The sequence below is a fragment of the Gracilinanus agilis genome, chromosome 1 (assembly GCF_016433145.1).
Source record: "Gracilinanus agilis isolate LMUSP501 chromosome 1, AgileGrace, whole genome shotgun sequence".
Taxonomy (NCBI): Eukaryota; Metazoa; Chordata; class Mammalia; order Didelphimorphia; family Didelphidae; genus Gracilinanus; species Gracilinanus agilis.
In genome coordinates this window covers 641645710-641671474 of record NC_058130.1, presented here as the reverse complement: position 1 = coordinate 641671474, position 25765 = coordinate 641645710, and the positions used below count along the sequence as shown (strand labels likewise).

The window sequence follows — 25765 nt, the reverse complement described above, 5'->3', positions numbered from 1 at the left end:
CTTAATCCAGACTTTTTAAGGACCAAAGTAAAAATCTTTCTATGGTAAATGATTTAACTTCTCTGGGCCTGGTTTCCTGATCTATAAAAGGGGGACCAGATCTTCATGCTAGATTCTTGTTTTCAGTCATTTTCATTTATATCCAACTCTTCCTAATTCCATTTGGGGTTTCCTTGGCAGAGATACTGGAGTGGTTTGCCCTTTCCTTCTCCAGCTCATTTTTGTTATTGTTGAGTTGGTTCACTCATACCTGACTCTTTGTGACCCCATATGGGCTTTTCTTGGCAGAGATGCTGGTATGGTCTTCCATTTCCTTCTCCACTTCATTTTACTGATAAGGAAACTGAGGTAAACAGTGTTACTTGACTTGTCCAGGGTCACACAACTAGGCGATCTTTAAAAGATTCTGTCCAGTCCTAGAACTATAGTCCTGGAATCAGGCCTAACGTTTTCTACAAGGTAAACCATTTATAAGAATTGGCCCAGTTCAAACCAAAATTTTAAGGATTCTTTTTGAATATTTTTAAATCTTAAACCCCTGAGGAAGAGATAACGAGGTTATAAGCTACTGAATCCTGCTTTTATATCATATTGTCAATGCATTCTTGTGGGTGTTGGGCTTATTAAGCATTTCTTATATATGAGGAAATGAATAGCCATCCTATAATTGGTTCATACTTTACACTGAATGCCTTTCAGCTTCATCCTTTTAGAGAAACCCTAGATATGAACCCAACAGAAGCTTTTAGTAATTTTTCTCCAGGGCACAAGGATGGGGATGAAAAAATCCAAAGAGTGAGAAAAGTGGTATAACCTTTCTTTTAGGTAAGATCAGTAGGTTCAAAGTAGAAGTGTTCCTTGGTGGAGAAGGTAAGAATATAATGCCCCAGCCCCTTGAGTCCACCATAGCTTATTATTGATAGACTATATTCCTATAAGACTAGATTATCTGCTTGAAAATTAGGGTTTGTCATAAATATATATATATATACATATATATATTCAATTTTTCTAAAAAAAAAATCACCTGAGTGCCCATGGCAGTCTTCACCCTCTTCATCTTTTATTCCATAGAAATAGAAGAAAAAGCAGCAGAAATAAGTAGTTGTACAAAGTAGGAAATTGCATAGGGTTGGGGGTGGAGGAGGATGAGAATATGAGCTACAAAGAAAGGAGAACTAAGTTGGGTCTAATTTGGTATTTCAAATTTCCCTATAGGCATGCCATTCCGCATTTGGGACCTAAAGGAGCTCCAAAATGCTGGTTATAGGATCAGAACCCTTTCATTAACTTCAGAGATTAAATAGATTAACCCTTCCCTCCCCTTTTACAGATGAGGAAACAGAGGTCCAGGAGAGGTTAAGTGAATTGCCCAAGGTCACACAGTACCTTAGACAGGATTCAAACCCAGATTCTTTCATTCCAGAGTCAGTGCCCTTTCAGTATCTTTGAGAAATGAATGTGAGAATGACACTCAAGAGATAGAGAAAGGAAAAAACTATAGCAAAGAAAGAAAGAAGACATGAAGGCAGGTTTTATGCCATATTGATTTTAAGTGTAAATGTAAAGGATGAGAATGTACTGATTCATAGTTTGGGCCTAACTTAAGAAGTGATCATGTCAACTTTGATAGACTTAGCTATAATTGGTAACAAAATGACTCAGTACAATTCTGAGGTACTTTTGACAAAGAATGCTATCCACCTCCAAAGAAAGAACTGTTGGAGTCAGAATACAGATGAAATCATACGGTTTTTCAATTGTTTATTTCGGTTTGTATTTGGGGGTTTGGGTTTCACGAGATTACTCACAAAATTGAACAATATGGAAATATGTTTTACATGATAAAACATGTATAACCCAGAATAATCCTCCTGCCAGCACCAGGAAGGAGAAGGGAAGGAAAGGAGGGAGATAAATTCGATCGTATCACTTTGGAAAACTTATGTAGAAATTAGTTATTAAATGTAATTGGTAGATAGATAGATAGATAGATAGATAGATAGATAGATAGATAGATATAGATAGATAGATAGATGGAGGAAGGGAGGGAGGGAAGAGAGAGAGAAGAGAGAGAGAGGGAGAGAGAGATAAATAGAAAGAAGTGATCATAAATATAAAATGAAACTTCTTCCCCAAATACACATTCTACTCAGAAGGAGAGCAAAAGAAGCAATCTCCATTACACACACCTGCCCCTTCCTGCTGATTAAATCATAGGTATGGCACATGATGGAGAAGGGAGCCCTTGGCTCGCTTGACTAACAACAGCTGTTATTCCAACAAGCAGAAGCATTCCTGCAGAGGCAAAATTCTGTTAATCATTGCAGCAAATAAGCAAAGGAGAAAGGAATAAGAATAAACTGCCATAGCTAAAGTGCTGTGGCCCAAGGTCCACAAGTATGCATGTTCTAGTAGAAGCCTAGGGAGTCAGAAGCCTAGGCTCAAAGGTTCCTAGTTGAGGCTTCACACAGTCCTACCATATTGGATCGGGTACCATGGTGCCAGAGGGTAAGGGAGAGGCAGTATACTTCATCTTTCCAGTGATGGACTCAAATAGTGTTAACATGATCTACAGCTAGAAAGAGAAGAGAAACTGGGGCTGGGTCACTCCCTTTTAAAGGTCCACTGAGTCTTCCTGATTAGTAGCCATTAAAGAGATTGTTGCATTATTAGAACCTGAGTTGTTCTCTACATGTGTGAATACTTTCTCTGGGAATAGAAAATATGTTTTTATATAAAAAGTAAAATATTTTAAGAAATATCTATGATGTAAATGTTTTTGTTAAATGACTTTTTTTTAAAAGGATGTTAGATAAGTCACATCACTTTACTGTGACTTGGTTTTTCATCTATTAAATGACAGAATTGGAATAAATTCTCTCTCAATACTCACCCAGTTTTATTATACATACGAATATATATATATACACATTCATATGTATATATTTGTGTGTGTATATATATATAATATGTATACACACATTTTTTTCTGTTGAAAAGTCTCAAATATATATTTCCATATCAGATAAAAATGTCTGGCAGGAAACTATTTCCACTTAAAACAAATAAGCAAACAAAAAAATAGGATGCACAGAGGAATACATTGCAGTTTCAACTGCAATTCTTTTCTGGGGGTTTCATTTATATTTAAATTTTATTCTCATCCATATCAGGTGGAACTTGTCCATATTATAAAGACATTTCAACAAAGATAGTGCTAAAAGGAGAATGACCATTTTCCAAAGAAGGCCCAAAGCTCATAGAAAATCAGACTGAAAATACTCAGATTATCCAAAACAGGGATCGGCAACCTTTTTGGCCCTGAGAGCCATAAACGCCACATTTTTTAAAATGCAATTTCGTGAGAGCTGTACAGTGCGAGCTCCTGTAACAGTGCCTGAAAAAAAATTGACTTTATAGCTCCTGCAGAAAGAGCCATACGTTGCCAACCCCTGATCCAAAAGAACAACAAGACAATCTTCAAAGCTTCACTTATTGTTTGAAGTTTGGACTTCAATTGGTTTTAAATGATGTTACTTAAAAGTGCTGAGTTGGGTCTGGAATGTGAAATTCAAATCTAGCCTCAAATACCTATTAGCTATGTGCCCCTAGACAAGTCACTTAACCCTTTTTACCTCAGTTTCCTAATCTGTAAAATAAGTTGGAGAATAATGGCAAACCACTCCAGTATCTTTACCAAGAAAACCCTTGAAATGACTGAATGACAAATTAGTTGTACCAATTGCTTCGAATTTTACCGTTAGCATCCCTATGTACAGAAGATTTGATATGAGGGGACGTTAGTAACTTCACAGTCACTAGGTCAGGCTTTCGTTCCATAAACAAAAAACTTCAGATTTGTATTTGTCCTCACAAATGCCTTATCTACTTACTAGAAAAGAGTCAAAACTCTGTGATTATTAGTTCTCATCTCAGATTTACTCTAGAATATTTCAAAAGAAGATAAGATTAGTCCTTTAGAAGTATGTCTCAAAGAAGTTTTTCATTAAAATGTTTTAGGCCAAACAATGTAGTTTAATATAATTAAATACAAGTACCCACATTCTATAATATAGCTAGGAAATGATAATGAAATTCACACAGAAATGGTTTACTCACTCTAATTTCCCATCATTTGTAATAGCAGTGTGCATTTACCGAAAAAAAAAAAAAAGTTTCCCAATGAGGAAATCCCTCATTTGACTGCTAGCTTCAAATGTGTCAATTTAACAACTCCCCGTCTAAAAGGGTAAGGCTAGTGACCAGAAAAACTGGAAATTAGTAGGACTAGATAATGTTCAAGTGAATAATTTTTCACAACTGTTTGCAATGAGAAGAGGGAGGTGAAGATTACAAGAAGGACATTCTGGCTATTCAAACACAAACTGGTAGTTTCTGCTTTGACTTTGTATTCCCAGAACCTAGCACGATGCCAAGAATGGAGTAAGTACTTAATAACATTTTGCTGATTGATTGACTGATGAGGAAGAAAAGAGGAGGTTATCTAAATAGAAACAGGAAATTCATTGCCAAATTTATATTTGAGGATGATATGTACAAGAGACATGGGCAAAAGGCTGAGCATAGCAAAGGTGGGTGAGCACAAAAATCTGACTCTACCCATGGGACCTTAGACTAAAAGTTACTTGACCTCTCTAAGAGTAAATTAGACAGCAGCAAAATGCAGAGTTGATCTACGTGGAAAGGTTGGAGCTTCCTCCTTGGAAGTTACTTATACCAATAAATTGGTAGTTCTGGTAATAATAAAATTGATGAGGACAACAATAGAAACAGTATGCAGAGAGGCCATGTGAAATGCTGGAAATAACACTAGTCTTTGAGTCATAAAGATGTGGGTTCAAATCCTTTCTCTGGCACTCATGAAACTCTGAGTGGGTAATTTAACTTAACTCCAGATTCCTTGGGCAAATCTACTAAGTCATAAGTGTTGCTGATTCAATGCTGAGCATTGATAGAGGGAACAGCTACCCCGGGAGTCTCCCACACTAAATGAAATCACAGGTCTTTGAATGAGTCACATTCTTACAGCCCAGTAACATTTTACAAGGTGTTTTCCTTACAACAACCCTGTGTTGTGATTAGTGAATATAATAGCATCCTCATTTTGCAGATGAAGTGACTGAAACTCAGAAGGGTAAGGTGACTTGTTCTCAATCCCACAGCTGGCATCCATGAGCCAGAGATAGGAATTGAATGCAGGTTCTCAGATTCTGAGAGTGATTCCTTTTATACTGTCTCTTTGATAGAGTGGCATTGTCATATAATAAAGATGTTAAGAAGACTAAAATTAAATGAGACTTAAATGAAGATTAAATGAGATATAAAAAGCACTTGGCATAGTGCCTGGCATACAATAGGTGCTATATAAATGTTTATTCCTTCCCCTGCTCACCATAAAACTTAGAAAGCACTGAAGCTTGAGTTTCACAGCAAAAGACAAGGATTTTTTAAGCTATGTGGGAGGCTACCAGGATAGGAAAGAATTCTGTTTAGGGAAAGAAAGCAGAACAATAATGCTAGGATTTTGCTTCCATTACAAATGAAAATAATCTTCAGAATGGGAGGAGTGGGAGAATAATGCTTAACAGGGAACAACAACCCTAAATAACTAAAGTAAGGTAAAGAGGACCTAGCTTCCCTTAGGGAATTAAAGTCACTAGAGTAGTATAAAATTGAGCATAGGACCAAGAGCACTTGGTTAGATCATATTTAGCACTGTGCCCATTCTAGGTGATAGAAAGAAAACTGGTCACAGGGTCACAGTATCATAAGTCATGATCTACAATGGATAGGAGAGGCCACCAAGTCTAAGCCCTCCATTTTGCTGATAAGGAAACTGAAACCAATGGAGGCTAAGTGACTTGTCCAAGGTTATAAAGATATTAACTGTCAAAGGCAGAATTTGAACCCAGGACTTCTGACTGCAGAGCAATTGCCAATCAGCTTTGGATAAGAAATTTCTTTACTACTTACTAGGATTTCCCTACTTCAATGGAATCTCATTTTTGGATTTTTTTTAAGTGAGGGGAGGAGTACTTTCTAACCATTAGAACTATCAAAAAAAGAGATGATTGCCTATGAAGAGAGAAAGGAAATAGCATCCTTCTTCACAACTTTCCTATTGCTGTGGAGAGTACCACTATCCCCTCAGTAACCCAGTCTTATGATCTTATTTATCATCCTCAACTTCCTTTTTGTATTCTGCCCCCACTCCCCACATAGTCACACAGGCACTACTCTAGTTCAAGCCATCATCACCCCTTGCCTGGATTACTGCAATAATCTGTTAGTTGGACTCTGTGTTTCATGTATTCCTACTCTGATCCATTGTCTACTCAGCTGCTATCATGATTTTCCTAAAGTATAGATCTGACTGTGTCACTTCATTATTCAACAAATTTTAGAAGCTTTCTATTACATGTAAAAATAAATATAAAATCCTCTGTTTAGCATTTCAAGGACTTTATAGCCTACCTCTTTCCTATCTTTGCAGCCTTCTTATATCTTCATTCCTTCCTAATGCACAGCCACACTGGCTGATTTGCCTTTCTCACAGACAACATTCCATCTCTTCTCCAAGTTTGTAGAGGTTTTTTTTTTTTGAAGCTATCCTTCATGCCAGAGATATGCTACATTCTCACCTACCCCTTCTTCTGGCTTCCTTCAAAATTCAGCACAAATATGGGTCCAAGATGGTAAAGTAGAACGATAAAGTGGAGTGAGTACCTACTCCCACCCCCAACTGCTCCAAACAGATGTAGAAAATACCATAGACCAAATCCTATTTGAGAAATCCAAGAAAAATTAGCGAGTCATTTTTTCCCAGCTTAGATCAGCATAGGGAGACAGGCAGAGAAGTCAATGGACACTGGGGACCGCTTCTGGTCATATAAGTGAGCACAGAGCATTACGGCTCAAGGCAAGTCTATAAACCAGATAAAGAAGAACTCAAAGATTCAGTAGAGAGGAGCCTATAACCAGAATAACCAGGTCAGGAATCCTAGATCAAAGGGAAACCAACAGTTCTGTCACTCCGAACCAACAAAGCATTCCAGCTGCCTGACTGAATGAACCCAGCAGAAGTCTAATGGGACTGCAAACAAGGCAAACCCACAGATCTGCTGCTCAGACCCAAACACAGGGCAAGAACTTAAAGAACTCATACCAGGATGGGATGGAGGGAGGCAGGGAGGGGAAGCCATGATCAGACATTGCTCTGAATCAAACTATATTGGGAGCACTGAAAGCTTAGAGGCCCCTGGTCTGAGCTATACTTGAGACCCTACAATAACACAACACTCAATCCCAAGGAAAGAGCAACAGAATAAGTCCAGATATTTATATGTGGCCCTAACATCAAGCCCCAAACCAGAAAATAAATAAACAAAACAAACAAAAAAGAATTCCACCATAAAGAGTTATTATAATGACAGGGTGCTTAAGATGCAAATGCAAATGCAAAAGGAAAAAAATACTCAAAAACATCTGTAAGCGAATTACAAGGAAAAACATAGTTTTCAACTAGAATTCCTAGGAGAAAGATAAAGCAAGAATTTTAACAGAGTTATAAAATATTTTTATAATGAAATGAGAACACTAGAGGAAAAAATGAGAGCTATGGAAGAAAGAATTGGAAAGAGAATTAATAACTTAGAATAAGGCATACAAAACTTTACCCAGCAATGAACTGAGAGAATATTAGAATAAATCAAATACAATCTAACAACTCCACAAAACAAAGAGAAACATTACAATAAAATAAAAAATCTGAAAATTTTTTGAGAAAATATAAGGTATGTTATAAGATATCTCGTGGTAAAAAAAGCAACTGACCTGGAAAACAGAGTGAGGCGAGACAATTTAAGAATCATTGGGCTACCTAAAGGTTATGAACAAAAAAAGAGCTCAGACTCATATTCCAAGAAATCTCAAAAGAAAACTGACCAGTTCTCTTAGAACCAGAAATCTTGTGAAAGAACCCCAAAATGAAATCCTCCAGAAATATCATAGCCATAATCCAAAGTTTCCAGGTCAAAATAAAAATATTGCAAGTTGCCAGAAAGAAATAATTCAAGTATAGTACTGAGTAGCCAGAAAGAAATAATTCAAGTATAGTTAAGATCATGCATGACTGATTTATTAGCCACCATTATGCAGGAGAGGAGAGTTTGGAATAAAATAGTCCAGAAGGCAAGAATATCTTCCCAAAAAAACCAAGTATGCTACTAAAGGGGGAAAAATGAAACAGAGGACTTTCAATTTTTGCTAATAAAAAGATTAGAGCTGCAAAGAAACTGTGAGGTGAATGGAGTAAAGAAAAAAAAACCTAAACAAGATAAATGATCATGAAGGACTAAAGTAAAAAAAACTACATGTATTAGAATATGGGAAGATGATCCATCTGTCCCCTTTGAATCCTATCATCATCAGTGATCACAGAATAACTAATTAGACAGAGAGCCTGAGAGCAGTTCTGTTATGTCTTGATCTTAAAGGAAGAATGGAAAGGGAGGAGAAGAGAAATATACTAAGAGGAAAAGGGGAAAGGAAAATAAGGGGAAATTGTTCTCATATAAATAGAATAATTATTTCACTTACAAACAGGAAAGAAAAGGTAGAGGGAATAGCAGACACTTGAATCTCACCCTCATCCAAACTGGTCAAAGAAAAGATGAATATATGTATAGTTGAGTAAAGAAATGCATTTCACTAAATAGGAGGGAAAGAGGCAAAGAGGAAAGGGTAGGGAAGGAATCAGAGAAAAGATAAATTAAGAGAGATATTTGTCCTAAGCAAAACAAACTCTAATTAAAGATATGAAAAAAATTATAGCAGGTATTTTTGCAATGGCAAAGAACTGAAAACTGAGCACATGTCCAACAGTTGGGTAATACTTGAACAAGGTATACTATATCATGTGATAGAATACTTGTGCTATAAGAAATGATGAAAGGAAGGATTGGAGAGAAAACTTGGGAATACTTATTTGAACTGATGTTAAGTAAACAAAACCAGGAGGAAAGTGAATATGAAGAAAACAATATTACAAAAGGTAAACAACTTTGAAAGAGTTAGTGTCTCTAACAAATGTACTGACCAACCACATTTCCAGAGAACTCATGAAGAAATGTGTTACCCATTTCCTGATAGAGCAGTGAAAGACTCTAAATACAGAAAAAAAAAAATTGGGGGGAGGGGCACACAGCAAATGCAGAAATTTGTTTTCCTTAATTATACATGTCTGCAGCAAGGGTTACCTTTTTTCTTTCTTTTTTTAACTAGGGTTTAGAGGTAAGAAGGAGGAAAGGCATAATTTTACCAGATGGGAAAAAATTAATTTAAAAAAAGCACCAATCCCTCTGAATTACCTTCCATTTATAGTCTATATAACACATATAAATAGTTATTTGCATGTGGCCTACTCTATAGACTGTGAACTCTTTAAGGATGGAGACTATGTTGTGTTTTTGTCTTGCATTACTAATGTTTAATCAATGCTTGTTGCCTGACTAACTGTCTCTGCCACTGGATGTCTTCAAGCAGAAGTTGAGGACTGCCTGTTGATGATGCTACTATTGAAGAGATTCATGTCTCAAGCAGGAGTTAAACTCAATATCTTCTGAGGGATCCAAGTTTCTGTAATTCTCTAACTTTCTTTAATTTGATGTAAACTTGAAAAAACACCAGAAAGAAGATTCCAGGCTTTACTGCCTATGGGTCCTCAAGCAAGTTACTTTTCCTTTCTTGGTTTCAGTTTCTTCATCTTCAAAATACGGAGGCTAGGCTAGATGATCTCTAAGGTCCTCCCCCCCATTTCTATGAGACTATGTTTCTAAAAACCTGAGAATGGAAGACAGAAAATATGCAGGAATATAGTAAGGGGGGGGGTGATGCATTTTCATTTGACAGAGGCGACCCTAGTGGACTAGGATGGAGAGAGAATAAAAAAACATTCCTGGAAAGATGGCTTTCTCAATCTGAGGCAAACTTATCAGTCAGGGGAAGGGTGGGCATAGAACTAAATTGGGAGAAAAACTGATATGGAATTACTATGAAAAGACACAAAGAAAGTACTTGTTCCTTGGATTTTGCAGGGGAAAAAAAGCTTTAAGTAGCATCTTACTGCTCTGGTAATGTCTCCTCTTTGGGTATTCTGTCTGGGTCGTATAAGAGAGGTCTTTGTAGCCACCGAGGTTAGTTTAATCTCGAAATTGTTGTGAAGGGGGTAAATGACATTGAGTAAAAACAATAAGTCCCGTTTTAAGAATATCCTTAGAAATCCGGAAGAAAGGAAAGTCTGTAATTAGGGTTTGAAGCTCCCCTGCTCTCCAAGATGATGTCATTTCCAAGTGAAAAGGGAGCCTTCACTGAGAGGAATCTGAGCCTTCCACTCTCTAAGCTCAATAGGGTCTTGTGTGAAGAATTCCCCATCTTTAGTATTAATGAGCAGTCAACAATCTTTTTATTTTTTACATGAGTTTGTCTAAGGAGGATAAAACAATAAAAGTCTTTCAGATTAAAATCTTAAGGAGCCTTGTTACAGGGGAAAGCTTCCACGGGAATCATGGAATTGTAAAACTGAAGTTATTCCAAGGTGGGGACCACATGTTCTTAATGCCCTCTAACACCTTGCACATGGAATGCCCTTGAGAAATGTTTGGTAAACTGACTTGTGAACTCTGAGGTTCAACTCTAAAGCCCTTGACTTCCATGCTCCTTCTAACTCTACAGTTCCAAGATTTATGACTTCAACAGACAATCTTGACCCAGTTCCCTCACTTTACAAATGGGGAAACAATCCTCCAGAAAGGGACTATGTTTGGTCCAAGATCACTTAGTTAGGACTAATAACTCACATGTATATAACTTGATGATTTTCAATACATCTTCCTCAAAATAACACTCTGAGGAAGGCAATGCAAAGTTTTATCACCTCCGATTTACAGATGAGGAAACTAAGGCTCAGAGAGGTCAAATGATTTGCCTTTAATCACACATGCCTAATGTAATATCTGGAATATACTAAACACTTAAAAATTCTTTTTTCAAGGTAGGTAGATTACAACAAATGTAGAGCCTAGATCTTCCCTTCAAGAGATGCAAACAGTACTGGAAAGAGTAGCCAGACTAAGTCACTGGGGGGAGTTGGGTTTTTATAATTAGCTAGAAGATATAGGGATATAAGGAGTCGGAGAAGAAGAGATTTAGCATGAAGGGAAATTTGCTGCCTATGGAGCAGGCATTCCACAGGGTCTACTGAAAGAGGAAGGCAGTGTTTGGTTGGAACTTTGGGATGGGAAGGTTGAGAGGGATGGGAATAAGGAATTAGGAAGTAGAAGATATGGAATGGGGTTTGGATGATGACCTACAAGGGTGAAGAATCACTGGAAATGAAAGATATGACCATATGACTTTAAGTCATGAGAAACTATAATCTCTGGATAATTAAAATTACATGTAACCTCAAAGGACAATGAAAGAACTCATGATGAGCATAAATAGGCCACAACATACTCCTAGCAATGACTTCCACATGAAAAAAAAAGTCCTAAATCTTTACTGAGAACACAGATAATAATAAAAAATGGAGATGGGCCAGTTATAAAGTAAGAATGGCTTGCAGCATGTAGCCAGTCTGATACTAGTATCCCTGAGATATTAAAAGAATGAGAGAAAAGTCTTAGGAAGGTCTTTTTAAGAGTTTTATGAGAAAACAAGGGCAGGATTTATATGGGATGAGCAGACTTTGAATGGGTGCTTATCGATATCAGACAAAATGAATCTTTATTTAATATATAACATAACTATCAAAAGGTAGTTAGAGCCAAGTTTTCTTCCTAACTCTTTCCCCAGTATCTTAACCATCACTCTTACTATTATTGTGGAGGGAGGATTTAATGGAAATATTCCATCATACACACTAAATAAAGCTACAGTAAGTGGCATTTTAAGAAATTTTTGTATCATCCCAGAGGAACTCTAAGGCACTTCTGTTCAGATAGCAATGGAATTAGAAAAGAAAGCAAATGGCTCTGGAGAAAAGTATATGAAAATCACACCCAATCCTAATAGAAGGGAAGAGGATTTTCCATCTGCTACCTGCTTTACAATAAATCTATTTTCTTTCTACTTTCAGATTGTATTTTTATGGATTCTATGCTATGAAGCCAATAATATTCCAGGGAAAAACCTTTGGCTTTGCTACTGAAAAATATTCTTTCAATCTCAATGAACCAGATTTCATTTTTTTAGTTCTTTGGAGAAACATTTTCTGCAGCCTTTTATTATCTATTGATTCAAGAACTACTTTAACTGCAAGAACCAAGTGTTAGTCATTATGGAGGTATAACACATGTGTGGGCACACACACATACAAATACAGAGGTAAAGTGTCAGAGCCAGGATGAGCAAAGAAAGATAAACAAACAACATAAACCTTCCTCAACTGCCATATACCAAAGCATATGGGCACATAAACTTGTTTGCTGTAAAGAATACATTGCACAAGGTCGAAACAAGAAAAATGAGCCAAGAATATCATCTTACATAATTTTCTGAAGGCTTCCAAATGTAGCACCCCACCCTACCCCCTACCTCAACTATAAGAAGGACAAGTCAGAACTAAAATGCGGGGTCCCTAATTAATTTTTAAACATTTGTCCCATGTAATTTTCACCTCCCCCACTTTTTTTTTATTCTTCCATTTGGTGAGCAGAAAACAAGCAGCAATGTATGTCTTCTAATACTTCCAGTTCAGTTTTAAAAAGGAAAAACGACATCCTACTAGTTCCTTTAAATGATATTAAATCTGGTACAATAATCTTCATCCAAAGATTAGCCAAACTATATTATAGTTTTCAAATTCCATGAACCAAATTGAATCGGACATCGTTGAACCATTTGTAACAATACACTGTTTTTTTAAAGACAGAGCATTTTTTGCCAGTTTGGCCTACTGATACTACAGATGGACCTGACTTTTAGAGTGAGCAGAAGCCTCAGAAAAGAATTGTGGAAATCAGACTTTTCTTTTAATGCACAGAAGAAGCTAGTTATTTGAGTGAATCCTTGGCTAAAACTTCTGTGAAACAAAGAAACCTGTTGTAAAGTAAACATTTAGCCATCAAGGTAGTATACTGGAGTAGAAAGGGTATTAGCTTATAGTCACAGGACTTCAGTTCAAATCCAAACTCTGATATTTACTGCTTCTGTGACCTTGGCCAAGAAACAATGGCTAACATTTATATAACACTTACTATGTTCCAGGCATTGTGCCAAGTGTTTTATAAAAATTATCATCATCTCATTTGATCCTTACAACAACCCTGGGAGATAGCTGCTATTCTTGATCCATTGCACAGATGAGGAAACTGAGGCAAACGAGATGAAGTGATTTGTCCAGGGTCACATAGTTAATAAATATCTGATTTGAACTCATGTCTTCTTGCCTCTGGGACCATTGTTCTATCCACCTGCAAGTCATTTAATCTCTCTGGACCTTAGTTTCCTTATCTTTAAATGGAGAGGGATGGTCTGAATATAGGTTTCTAATGAATTCTATGCTTTATTTTGATATCTGGGTCCTGAAATAGTGAGCATCCTTACAAGTAAATTTTGATGACCAAGATTTGATTCCCAGGAAAAGTAATGGTTGCAAAGGAAATGGGGGAAGTCCAGAAGATGAAGACGTGGGAGTACAATATGGTGCTGCCACAATATTCAGGCTAATGTATTTAGGGTTCTGAAAGAACTGAAAAAAAAATATGAATAGGTGGAGGTGAAGGAACTATATAATCAGGGAACTAAAAAAATATTTTTCCTGAGACAGTCTTTTGTCTGAGTCCTACTATGTACATGTGTTATGCTTTGCCTAACTAATGTTTGCTGAAATAGGACCATTCAGTCACTCGGAACACCTCAACAGATTTCTCAGGTGCTGCCATTACTTATTTTGGGGGTTGCCTTTCCTGGGCCAGCAGCCATCTTCTATACACAATGAAATAAGACACTCTGTAATTGATCTTTTTTTAAGCCATGCCCTCAAAATTCCAAATGTTCTTCCTCTCTCCAGCATTCCTTCCTTGTTCTTAAACAATACCATATGGAACGAGTTATTAAGCTGTTCTTCACATTTGTTTGAAGACAATTCCCTCTACAAAAGGTTAGCCATTTAACATTCTTAGAAAGACTACAGCAAAGAGCAAGCTTAAATGTCACCCCCAGAACATGAAGCCACCTTTGGTTCCAATTAGACATTGTCGATACAACAGTAAGGAATTCAGAACCACGAACACTGAGATGGAAGTCAACAGAATCAAGGTCATTGAGCATGATGATGAAAGGTCCAATTTTCATAAAATTTAGAATTTTACAGCTAGAAGGAAATTTCAGTACCTTACAGTCCACTCCCTTAGCTAAACTGTAAGATTCAGTTAATATGTTGGATGGTTTTGTGGAACTGCTTTTTTCTCCCCTTACAGGAGATGACTGTTTGGGGAAGGGAGAGAAAATGGAGATATTTAGAAATAAACATAAAATAATATAATTTTTAAATGAAAAAATTATTATTTTAGCAATATCAAAAAGAGTGCAAAGGAAAAAAATTAGCACTTAATAAGAAAAAAAAAGAAAAAAGTATTACATGAGCAACAGGAAATAATCAGCTGAGTTCTTTTTTGGCTATAGGACATACCACCACACCCTGTGAAGGGAAGAAAACCTGCCCATCTCCTCCCTCCGAGGTTCTTTGTTCAAACTAAACCATGCCTCAATCAAATAAAGAATCACTCCACAGCTATACACTTTTTAGTTAAGCCCCTTCTTCTCTGAAAAGTGCTTACATGGGTTTCAGAGTGACTGAAACTGCTGCTACCAGAATATCTAGTAATATAGTTAGTCAACCTTGCCCCAGCTCATGGACCCCTCAGGAAGCCTGGAGACCTGGGAATCTTTGGTATGGATCTCCTGTGGGGAAGATCTCTTCCATTTCATTATCCTCTGTGTAAGGAAAGAGATGAATGATTGTGCTCCAAAAGGCATGACAATGAGCCTGCTTCCTATTCTAGTGGAAGACTCTTTCACCCCAAGTAGAGGTCCTTTACAAAGGCAACACCCGTAGCTATCTTTTTCAGGTAAGAGAAGGAGCCTTTGAATTCCTATAAAAGAAGGAACCAAGTTGGATCTCTTTTCAGCCTTCACGTTTTTTACTTACTTTTGCCTCTTCGTTGACATCCCAGGTGAAAGAAACAGCATTGTACGCAATTTCTTCAATGTTTCCAATTGTATTAAAACTTTCCTTGTAGTCTGCTGTAAAACATACACATGCAAACATTAAATACTTTCAAGAGATGTTTCATATTATCAAATTCTGTGTCATTCTTCTACTGATTAGAGCAAAGTTTTTTTCATGACTGCCTCTATGGCAACCGGGAAAGGACTATACTCTTGCTGATATTTTGTTATTACTAATATTTACTCTACAAAAATGGTAACACATTGTACTATTAATGGTAATAAATGTAATATTCTTAGCCAATTTTTATTAGTTTTATTTGTTCACTTAAGGTTTTTATTCTGATCTGTGAAATTTTCTTCTTCTTCAACCTTGGATTTCCCTCCTAGCCACCCACTCATGCTGCAACTCCCACTCTCTTGCAAACCCCAGATGGATTTCTTGGATGAATAAACTCTTGGAACCAGAAGGAATCCTAGAAAACATCCATCTCGATTCCTAATTTTCCTAAATGAGAGGAATGGAGGTTCAGAAATGTTTAGTCATTTGCTTAAGCCTAAGGTCACCCAGCTTCAGTAATGGAAGAGCCAAGACTTCAGCCTAGCTCTTTTGCTTTCCAATCCAACACTATTTCCAGCTACATCAGGCTTCTCCCAATTCAAGTTGGTGTTCACATGGGCCATTAGCCCTGCTACGCATTCATATGAGACTATAAGCATATAAGGCTTCCCTGACTAAAATAATTTCGCAATAATAACTTTAATATATCATAACTAAGTCTCACTATAATGTCTTTCAGCCAATCACCAACTTGGCTTCTTTGGAACTATGATCCCTCTAACATCATTTGACCTAACATTGAGTTGTCAGAGAATCAATAAAAACAATGAGAAAAATATCCCTGAGGATTCAAGAAGTTACTAGAAAAATGACATATAAAAAAGCACGAGACCTAGATTCAGGAAGATGTTGTTTTGAGTCATAGCTCAACTCTGTGACCTGTATAAAATCCTTCACCTCCCATCTATAAAATAAGAATAATAATATTACACTTGTTTTTCTCCCATTTGATCCGGGGATGAGAATCAAATACAATAATGCATATAAAAATGCCTTTTGTAAATTGTGAAATATCATCTAACTGATAGCTCTTCTTGTAGTTACTGCTATTCCTAGAAATTGGAGAGAAGGAAAATATTGAAGGTCTGAGGAGAAGATTCAGAGCAAAGGAATATAGTATCTTACTCCCCAATCACATGGAGAATTATAACCATTTAATTGTAAAACAGGCCTTTACTTCTGATATCAGGACTCACTTTGACCTTGAGTGAGCAGAATCTCAGCTTCCAGGCAAGCTTTCCTAGGCACAAGAACTTTGGGGTCCTCAAGGAAGCAACACTTAATTTGAGAAGGTAATTGCTGAATCTTATCATTGTTTAACTTGCAGAGATCAAGCTCATTCTTGTTTTTGTTTATTTGTACATTCTAATAACACTTAGAGCAAAGAAATAAAGAAATTGTTGAGGCCCCCATACAAGGTAGTGCCTCAGGGTCATTTAAAACAAGGAAAGTAGTAATGAATTTTTAAATGAGGATTAAAAAAACCCTATGGTTGAGCCCAGCCCTCTAGTCTAGAGGGAAATTGCAAGCTACAAAAATATGATGCTTGGTGTGCTAGTTTTTTCCTCTTTTGAGATGCTCCCCCTGAAATAGTCTACCCTTTCCCTTTTAAAATAACTATATCCCTGAATCTAGGAGAGATAGGGAAGAGAAGTTAAAAAAAAAAAAAGACCTCATTACATAAAGGATAACTACTTCAAGGGTCTCCCATTCTAACTATTCCTGACCCACAGTCTGGAAATTAGAATTTAGATGCTGATAAGGGAAAGTAAAAGCCAGTCAGCTCCAACTTTCCTTTCCAAAGTATCTTTACATACATTATCTTCTTTGATCCTCCTAACAACCCTCTGATAGGTAACACAGATAATATGATATCTATTTTACAGATGAAAAATTGAGGCAATACGTTTTATAGATTCTTTCTTGGGAATATCTCTCCTTTTTCTTCATTCCCTACTTTGCCACCATCCTCATCCAGTTTCTTGTTGCTTCACATCTGGATTTTTTATTGCATCAGACTCCTACTCAGCCTCCTTGACTACAATCTTTCTCCTTCCAATTCACTCAGAATAGTTTCTGTCAGGTTAATCATCTTTAAACACTAATGCCTTCACAGAACTCCTCTGCTCAAAAAGCTGGCATGCATTCCCTGCTGCCTATCCTATCAAGTCTAAATTTGACTTTCAAGACTCTTTAGAATATTATATCACCCTATTCAACCAATGTTATATCCCATCATGCCCTACCATAGCCTTTCCTCCCCAAGAATGAAGGTGCTTCAGGATGCCACAATTAGATCATCTGTATTTCTGTCTTTGCTTATGTTGATCTCCTAGCCTGGAGTTCCTCTGACCTTACCCCAAACACAGGGACTCCCAGCTGACCCTTCCCTAGCCAGTTTTCAAAGTTCACTTTATCCCATATCCTCCTTGGGGGCTTTCTTATTTCTCCCAACCCAAATTAACTTCCTCTTTCTCCAAACTTGTACAATTCATAGAATCCATTCTACGCAATTTTTATATTTAATTATATGCCCTCTCCTATAGTAGTCATTAATCATTTCAGATGCAATTATCTTTGTCTCTGACTAGACTGCAAATTGTTTGGAGGCAAAATCTCATTAAGTCCTTAAATTTTTACATCCTCCATAACAAACAGCAGAAAATGCTTGTCAAGTCAAGTCAACCAGAATCTCCTTTGTGTCTACCATATGCCAGGCACTAGGCTAAGCTCAAGAGATGCAAAGAAAGGCAATCATATTCCTTAATCTCAAGGAGCTTGTGTTCAAATGGGGCATGGACTATGTATATGCAAACAACTATGTATTTGCCCATTATTTTAGTGGTAGTTCTGGTGGCCAGGGGAAATTCAGGTAAATCATCCATAAAATTATGTAAAATGATTTCCAGGAGTCTTTTTGGGGTGACAATAAATAGTTCGGAGCCCATCGTCCAAGAAGTATTAGATGGATTATTTGCTCCTAAATTCATCTGAGAAGCTACCAGATTGTGAAGGGCTTTAAAAGCCAAGCACAGGATTTTATATTTAATCATGGAGGTAATGGAAACCACTGGAGTTTATTGAATAGGAGATGGGGTCTGGGGAAATGTGTGTGGAAATGTGTGTGGAAATGAAAAGGTCTGTGAGCCCTTTAGGAATGATCTATTATTTTAGTAGTGGAATGAAGGATGGGCCAGAATAAGGAGAGACAAGGTAGGGAGATCAATTAGAAAACTATTACAGTAGTCCAGATTGAATGATGATGCCCTGTACTTGTTGGTTCATACCAACTATTTTGCCTGAGTTGAACGACTAATTAGTGAGAGATACAAGTTGGATCCAGCTCTCCTAATTTCTAGCTCAGTACTTTTTCCAGATATCACATTTCTCCTCACTATTTATTGGTTATAAGATAGTATGACATATAAGGGAAATAAAAGAGCATTGTGGATGGAGTACTGGACTGGAAGTCAGGAAGACCTGGATTCAACTCCTGCCTCAGAAATTAACTGTGTGATTCTCAGTCGTCCAAGTTCTCTGTGCCTCAGTTTCCTCATCTGCAAAATGTATTGATTGAACTCAATGACCTCTAAGGACCATTCCAATTTTAAGGCTATAATTCTAAAGAGTCTGATGGACTCTAATAGGAAAACAATAATGGCTGAACTTCTATATGTTACCCGATGGCAAATTTTCAAAAATTCCCAACCATCTTTTCTGATTAAATTTGCAGTCACTTCATCTTCAGTTCCCTTGCATCTAAATAAAAACACAAGAATTATCATGATGAATTAGACCCATGGGTCATCTAATTTAGTTTTGTATCTCTAAGGGGATTTAATGGAAATTTAATATATGTGTGTGTGTATGTGTGTGTGTGTGTGTGCATACACACACACACACACACACATATATATATATATATCTTCTTTCTCCAGAGATAGCAAGTTTGAGAGAATGGGAACATTAATGAAGAAGAAAGATAGGATAACGTTGGAATATGGTGTACAGAGTAGGGAGAAAATAGCTTTGAGTAGGATACTAGAGTGGAGAGCCCTGACAATACAGTAAATTTCATGAGATTCTGGAACACCTTGGATAGGGAAGGAAAAAAGATGGAAGGATAGAAAAGTGTAATTCATCTAGAACAGACAAGAAACTCAAAAACCTTGATGATAAACCTAATTTGGGGGTGGAAGATCAGCCATGTGTGTTTGTATTCCTTTCCTCCTTTATATGACACGTGTTCCTGAAAAATTCTGTCTAAACCTATGCTTTGGTAATATACTTAAAATATGCCAGGAAATACATCAACAAATTCTTCTATGAAATAAATCCTTTGGTAATGCAAAACATTACTCTGTTGTTTGTTTTTTAAGTTCATATTTTTGTATATTGAGTTATCTTTAAACTAGTCATTTATGGATGTAAAATTCTGGAATTGCTTAAAGGAAAGATTCATTTCCATACTCTAATTAAGTGTGGCATGAAATGATCTTTGTAAATTATTTAAAACTAATGCTGGCTTTCGATCCTTTTTTGTATATCTTGTCAGAGATTAAGAAGAGGAGTATAATTATATTAAAATTATTTTCCCCACTGAAGGGCAAGGATTCTGTCTGGACTAGTGGAACAAAGTGCTTGGAATGCTTAAAATGGCTTAGGGCTCTGTTAATAATTCAGTGAGCATGTACTACAGTCCATTGAGATGCTTCCCAATTAGCCAAAGACTAGGGAGAGTTTATACATTATAATATATGTACAAAAATCTGTTCTTTTCCAAAGAGGTAGATATATCTGCAAATAGCCAGTTGAGTCCTATCAAATTCAGTTGGACAATTCCAAATAATTAGAATGATTAGCTTCAACTTAAGATAAACAGAATACACAGAGAAGAGGATTTTGCTGATTTTCTCCTCTACCTTTTAAAGTCATAAAAACAAAGTTTCTAAAGCTTGAAATGTCTCACAATTAACTTGTAATCAAATATTTTGTTCCTGAAACTTATAATAGTCAGAGGTATAATCTGATATAGATATCGCTAGTAGTTTTATTTCAATGTGTTGATCTTTAATTTTGGTTGTGAATGGCCCTCAGTGGCTATGCCCATTTGGTTGGGGTCCATATGTCACTTACAAATTGGCACTCTTCCACTTAGATGCCAAAATACATATTCATAGAATTGCATTGGACACAACTGAAAGGTTTGATCTAAAGGACATTATAATGATGCCCTCAGTCAATATAAGAGTCTTTCAAATACTTTAAGTCAGGCAGCGTAGTCCTTACATTTTCTCATATCAAAGCTACATACGCCACTTCTTTCAACTAATCCTCACATGGAAAGGTTCCCAGGGTCCGCAACACCCCGGATGCCTTTCTCTGGATATACTCTAGCTTGTCAGTGATTTTCCAAAAATGTGAAACTCCAGAGGAAAGTAACATTCTGGACAAGGTTTGACTACTTCACAATCCTTCAGGATTATTACCACTCGTGATTCCACTAAAGCACTGAAAATTATGCTGAACTTTTTGCCTACCATGTCACATGTTTGACTTATAATGAAAGTCCAGAAAAATATCCTTATTTTTTTTACCTGAATTGTTGTTTAGCCATGTCTCCCCAATTCTGCACTTATGCAGCTAGGCATGTATGCATTGTAATGCATAATAAATCTATATTACCCAAATGAACACAATCTGCAACAAAAAACGTAATTCCTAAAAAGCATCCTCAGCTGCCTTGGATGCTTCCAGGTTGTCTCCAATTATGAAACCATTCTCCCCACAATTGAATCTAGCTGCTCTACCACATATACTTTGGGAATTTAATAACAGGAGACATGGTATGAGGAAAGCAATTTGAAAAAAATTAAAGCACTAAATACAGGTAAGCTGCTATTATGCAAAACCAACTCAATTTTATTATGGATTGGATCATAAATTTAAAGTTTGAAGAGACCCTAAAAGTCATGTAAACCAACCTCATCATTGTACAGATAAGGAAATAAGCCTAGGAAAATTAAGTGACCTGTCTATATACAGGGAGTTAATCATACATTTGGGATTTGAACCCATATCCTCTGATTTCAGATCCAACACTGTTATCCTACACAACCTCTAAATTCTGTATTTTCTGAAAATGGAATTTTTCAAATTTGCTTGTTTTGGAAAATCAGATTTTTATGGCTTTATTTATCCACATGCTATAAAACTGTACATACTCTCCAAAGGAAAAAGACATGATTATTTTTATTTTCAAAAACTTGTAATGAATTATATTCAAAATCTAGATAATGCACACATATAACCTATATAAATCTCTTGCCTTCACAGGGAGGGAGTGAGAAAGAGAATTTGGAGCTCCAAATGTTTTTAAATAAATGATAAAAATTGTTTTACATGTAATTAGAAAAAACTTAAATATTAAGTAAAAAATGTTTTAGAAAAGTATAGCCAATTTACTATTATCCTAACATACTGATTATATACAACAAAAAATTAATCCTACGTTACTATTAGTGGTATTATTGTCATCAACAATAATAGCATACTTTGGTGCTGTGGTCACTGCTAGTAAACCATGAGGTTAGTTAAATGAGCATTACTTAAAGAGGGCCCTTTAAATTCTTTTCTTTCCAACAGCAGAAAAAACTAGGAACAGTCTTGCATTTCTGGAGAATGTTCAAAGTGGTTTTTTTTGTTTTGCTTTTTCTAATTGGCTCCACCATATTTTGGCCTCCATAACCTTAAGGTGTTCAAACATATTTTGTGGAAACTTTTCTTGGCAAGTTTTAGACTTTGTAAACAATGAAAAGAAATTTAGAATTTACATAATTTAATGCCTGAGTATGTTGTCAGCACTTAAATTCTTTCAGTTGAGAGCTTTAATGAGAAGACATGATAACTGCTAAAAGGGTCACTAGACAAGAATAAGCCTATGATTTTAATCGATAAATTTCACCAGGGTTTCAAAACCTAATAAGATATTCCCTCTAGTTTCAAAGGGATGGGACCATAAAGCCACTATGGGCCCCATTAACTATACCCTTTTAAAGATAATTGGCCTAAGACTTGTCAAAAAATGAACTTAAATGATTCAAATCTGGCCCAAGAAACTTCCTAGGTGTATAACCCTGGCAAGTCATTTAACTCCCATTGCCTAGCCTTTGCTACTCTTCTGCCTTAGAACCAATGCACAGTATTAATTCTAAGACAGAAGGTAGGGTTTAAAAAAATAAAATAAAATATCATTTGCAATGATCTAAGTCAATTAAATTCTAAATGATACTTTACCACTGAATCAGAGATAAACTGGACAAAGTACAAAACAAAAAATCCATGAAGATCCTAGAACCTCATTTGGGAAGATTTTAGAGAAAAGCATAGAAGAAAAGAAAAACAACAGATAAAAATCACATGAATTTCTGTTTTCCATGTTGTAATATACCTTACATTTGGAAGTCTAGCATTAAATTTTTCCCAAATTTTTGCTTCTAAAATGTTTCAAAACCCAAATAGTGATTTTTTTTTCAGTATAAACACTCCTTTAGTCAATACAAAATGCAACTATTCTCCAACTTAATTCTTGGCCTTTAGGTATTCAGACTAAATATTAATCTGTAGCCAACCCAAGTCACTGAAAACATACCTAGGCTATTCCTGGGACAGTCAATCCACCACTGAGCCTGACTTTTCCAGCTTGTTAGAACCTGACAGAGTTTGTGCTCTACTTTCAAGAACCCAAGTTCCTGGCTATAATACCACGGGCTATCAGAGTTTGCATTCTAAAAGGCAGCAAAAATATTGTAACTTGTTGCCACTTTAAGAAGTAAAAAATTGTTCCCACTAGTTTTGATATTTTCATATCACTAATACCATCTTATTTATATAGATGACTTCCTGAAGATGGAAAACAGATCCTGATAGGAACTTCCTCCTCCAAGACAAATTTTAGGACTTAATAGTGATGTCAGACTAAAATAAATAAGAATCACTAATAAGGATCCCTTCAGTCACATATTGATTTAGTTTTAAAGTAAAATGTTTTCTATATTTTATTTTATTTTATATTTTCCATTTAGGATGTGGCAAAATTGGGGTGCTAATGCATTGTTGGTGGAGTGGTGAACTGATCCAACCACTCTGAGGGGCAATTTAAGAACTATGCCCAAAGATGGGGAATGGCTGAACAAATTGTAGTATCTGTTGGTGATGGAATACTATTGTGCTCAAAGGAATAAAGAACTGGAGGAATTCTATGTGAACTGGAATGACCTCCAGGAGCAGAACCAGGAGAACATTGTACACAGAAACTGATACACTGTGGTACAATTGAACATAACGGACTTCTCTATTAGTAGTAATGCAATGACCCAGAGCAAGGCTGAGGGACTTATGAGAAAGAAAACTAGCCACATTCAGAGGAAGAACTGTGGGAAGAGAAATATAGAAGAAAAAGAACTGTTTGAACACATGGGCTGATGGGGATATCATTGGGGATGTAGACACTAAACAATAACTCTAGTTCAACCCAGTGGAATTGCATGTCGGCTAAGGGGGGTTAGGGAGGTTTGGGGGAGAAGGAAAGAACATGAAATATGTAACTATGGGAAAATATTCAAAATAAAAACAAAAAAAAAGAACTATGCCCAAAGAGCTAAAAAATATGCATACCCTTTTGATCCAGTAATACCACTACAAGGCTATATATCCCAAAAAGATTTTTTAAGGGAAAACACCTATTTATATAAAAATGTGTATAGCAGATGTTTCTGTGGTGGCAAAGAGGTGGAAATTGAAGGGATAGCTGAATAAATATGGTATATGATTGTAATGGAATACTGCTATGCTATATAGCAGAATGATTTCAGAAAAACCTGGAAAACCTACATGAACTGATCCAGAATAACGTGATCAGAACCAGGAGAACATTGTAGTCAGTAATAGCAATATTGTAACAATGATCAAATGTGAAAGAATAAGCTATTCTCGGCAACACAAAGATCCAAGGCAATTCTGGTGGATTTCAGTTGAAAAATGCTATCCATCTCCAGAGAAAGAACTGATGGAGTCTGAATGTAGGTTGAAGCATACTATCTTTCACTCTATTTTATTTATGGGTGTTTTTATTGGGGGGTTTGGTTTCATTATGAGTATTTGCTCACAACATGAAAATATGGAAATATGGTTTGCATGAATATACATGTATAATCCAGGTCAAATTGCTTGTCATCTCAGGGAAAGGGGGGGGGGAAAGGAAGGGAAGGAGACAATTTGGATCTCATAATTTCAGTAAATTTGTTAAAAATTATTATTACATGTAATTGCAAAAATATATATAATTTTTAAAAAAGAAAAAACCCAAATATATTCATCATTCTTTTAAGGGTCTATGAACCCCAAGTTAAGAATTCATGCACTACACAATGTTGCTTCTAAATTTCTCACATCTATGAAATTAACTTACCAGGAGGCCCACATTACATTTTTTAAAAAAAGAAAGTAGAGAGGACATCTAGATGGCTTAATGCATTGAAAGCCAAACCTTGAGGCAGGAAGTCCTGGGTTCAAATTTGACCTGAGGTACTTCCCAGCTGGGTAACCCTGGACAAGTCACTTAACCCCCATTGCCTAGCCCTTATCACTCTTCTGCCTTGGAACCAGTACACAGAATTAATTCTAAGACAGAAGGTAAGAGTTTTTTAAAAAGGGAAAGAAAAAAGAATCAAGAGAATCCAGTTATCTTCCTAGTATCCAGTAAGGCACTGCCAACAATGATTTTCTTTCCCTCTTACTTATCTTTTGCTGGCCATTAGGTATCAACTGTCTACAGCTTCCCATACAATCTTTCCTGTGCAGAAAAGTACTGAATATAGCAGGAGTTGGGAAGGGGCTTTAGCACAATCTTTGGAACCCTACACCCACTGATTTCATTCCTTTTTGCTCTTAACTGTGCTGGACAATTCTTCCTCCTAGAGGTGGTATGCTCTACTAAAGTTGGGTAGCCAAGTAAACTTGAGTCTTTGGGAACTAAGAGAGACCTCAAAGAATAATTCTCCCCTATAAATTCTAGTCTTTAACTGAATCAAGTTATATTGAACTATATGGAATCTGAGAGATTTTGAGATACTGAGACATTTATTGAGCTATATAGGTCTGATGAGGCTTCATTATGCTTTTCCTCTTGAACAAATAATTGATATTTAAGAACCACATAACTTTTTACTACTTTTTAAAATAAAGCACTGTTGTAACCGGCTCAGAGTTTACTGTACAAATGTTTTCTCAACCAAATATTTGAGATGAAAAGGAATTTTTCCTTGTTGTGGTCATAGCATTCTCCATAAATCAGGGCATGCCTTACCATATGCACAAATACAATAATGG

General features: G+C 36.3%; 1 protein-coding gene across 1 annotated transcript in view; it reads right to left on the bottom strand.

Annotated features, from left to right (window-relative positions):
• Positions 1-25765, bottom strand: part of GRHL2 (grainyhead like transcription factor 2) — a 165395-nt gene that overhangs the window by 73624 nt on the left and 66006 nt on the right. The window contains 1 exon segment of the mRNA XM_044683986.1: positions 15236-15330. Coding sequence (XP_044539921.1) covers positions 15236-15330 — 95 coding nt within the window.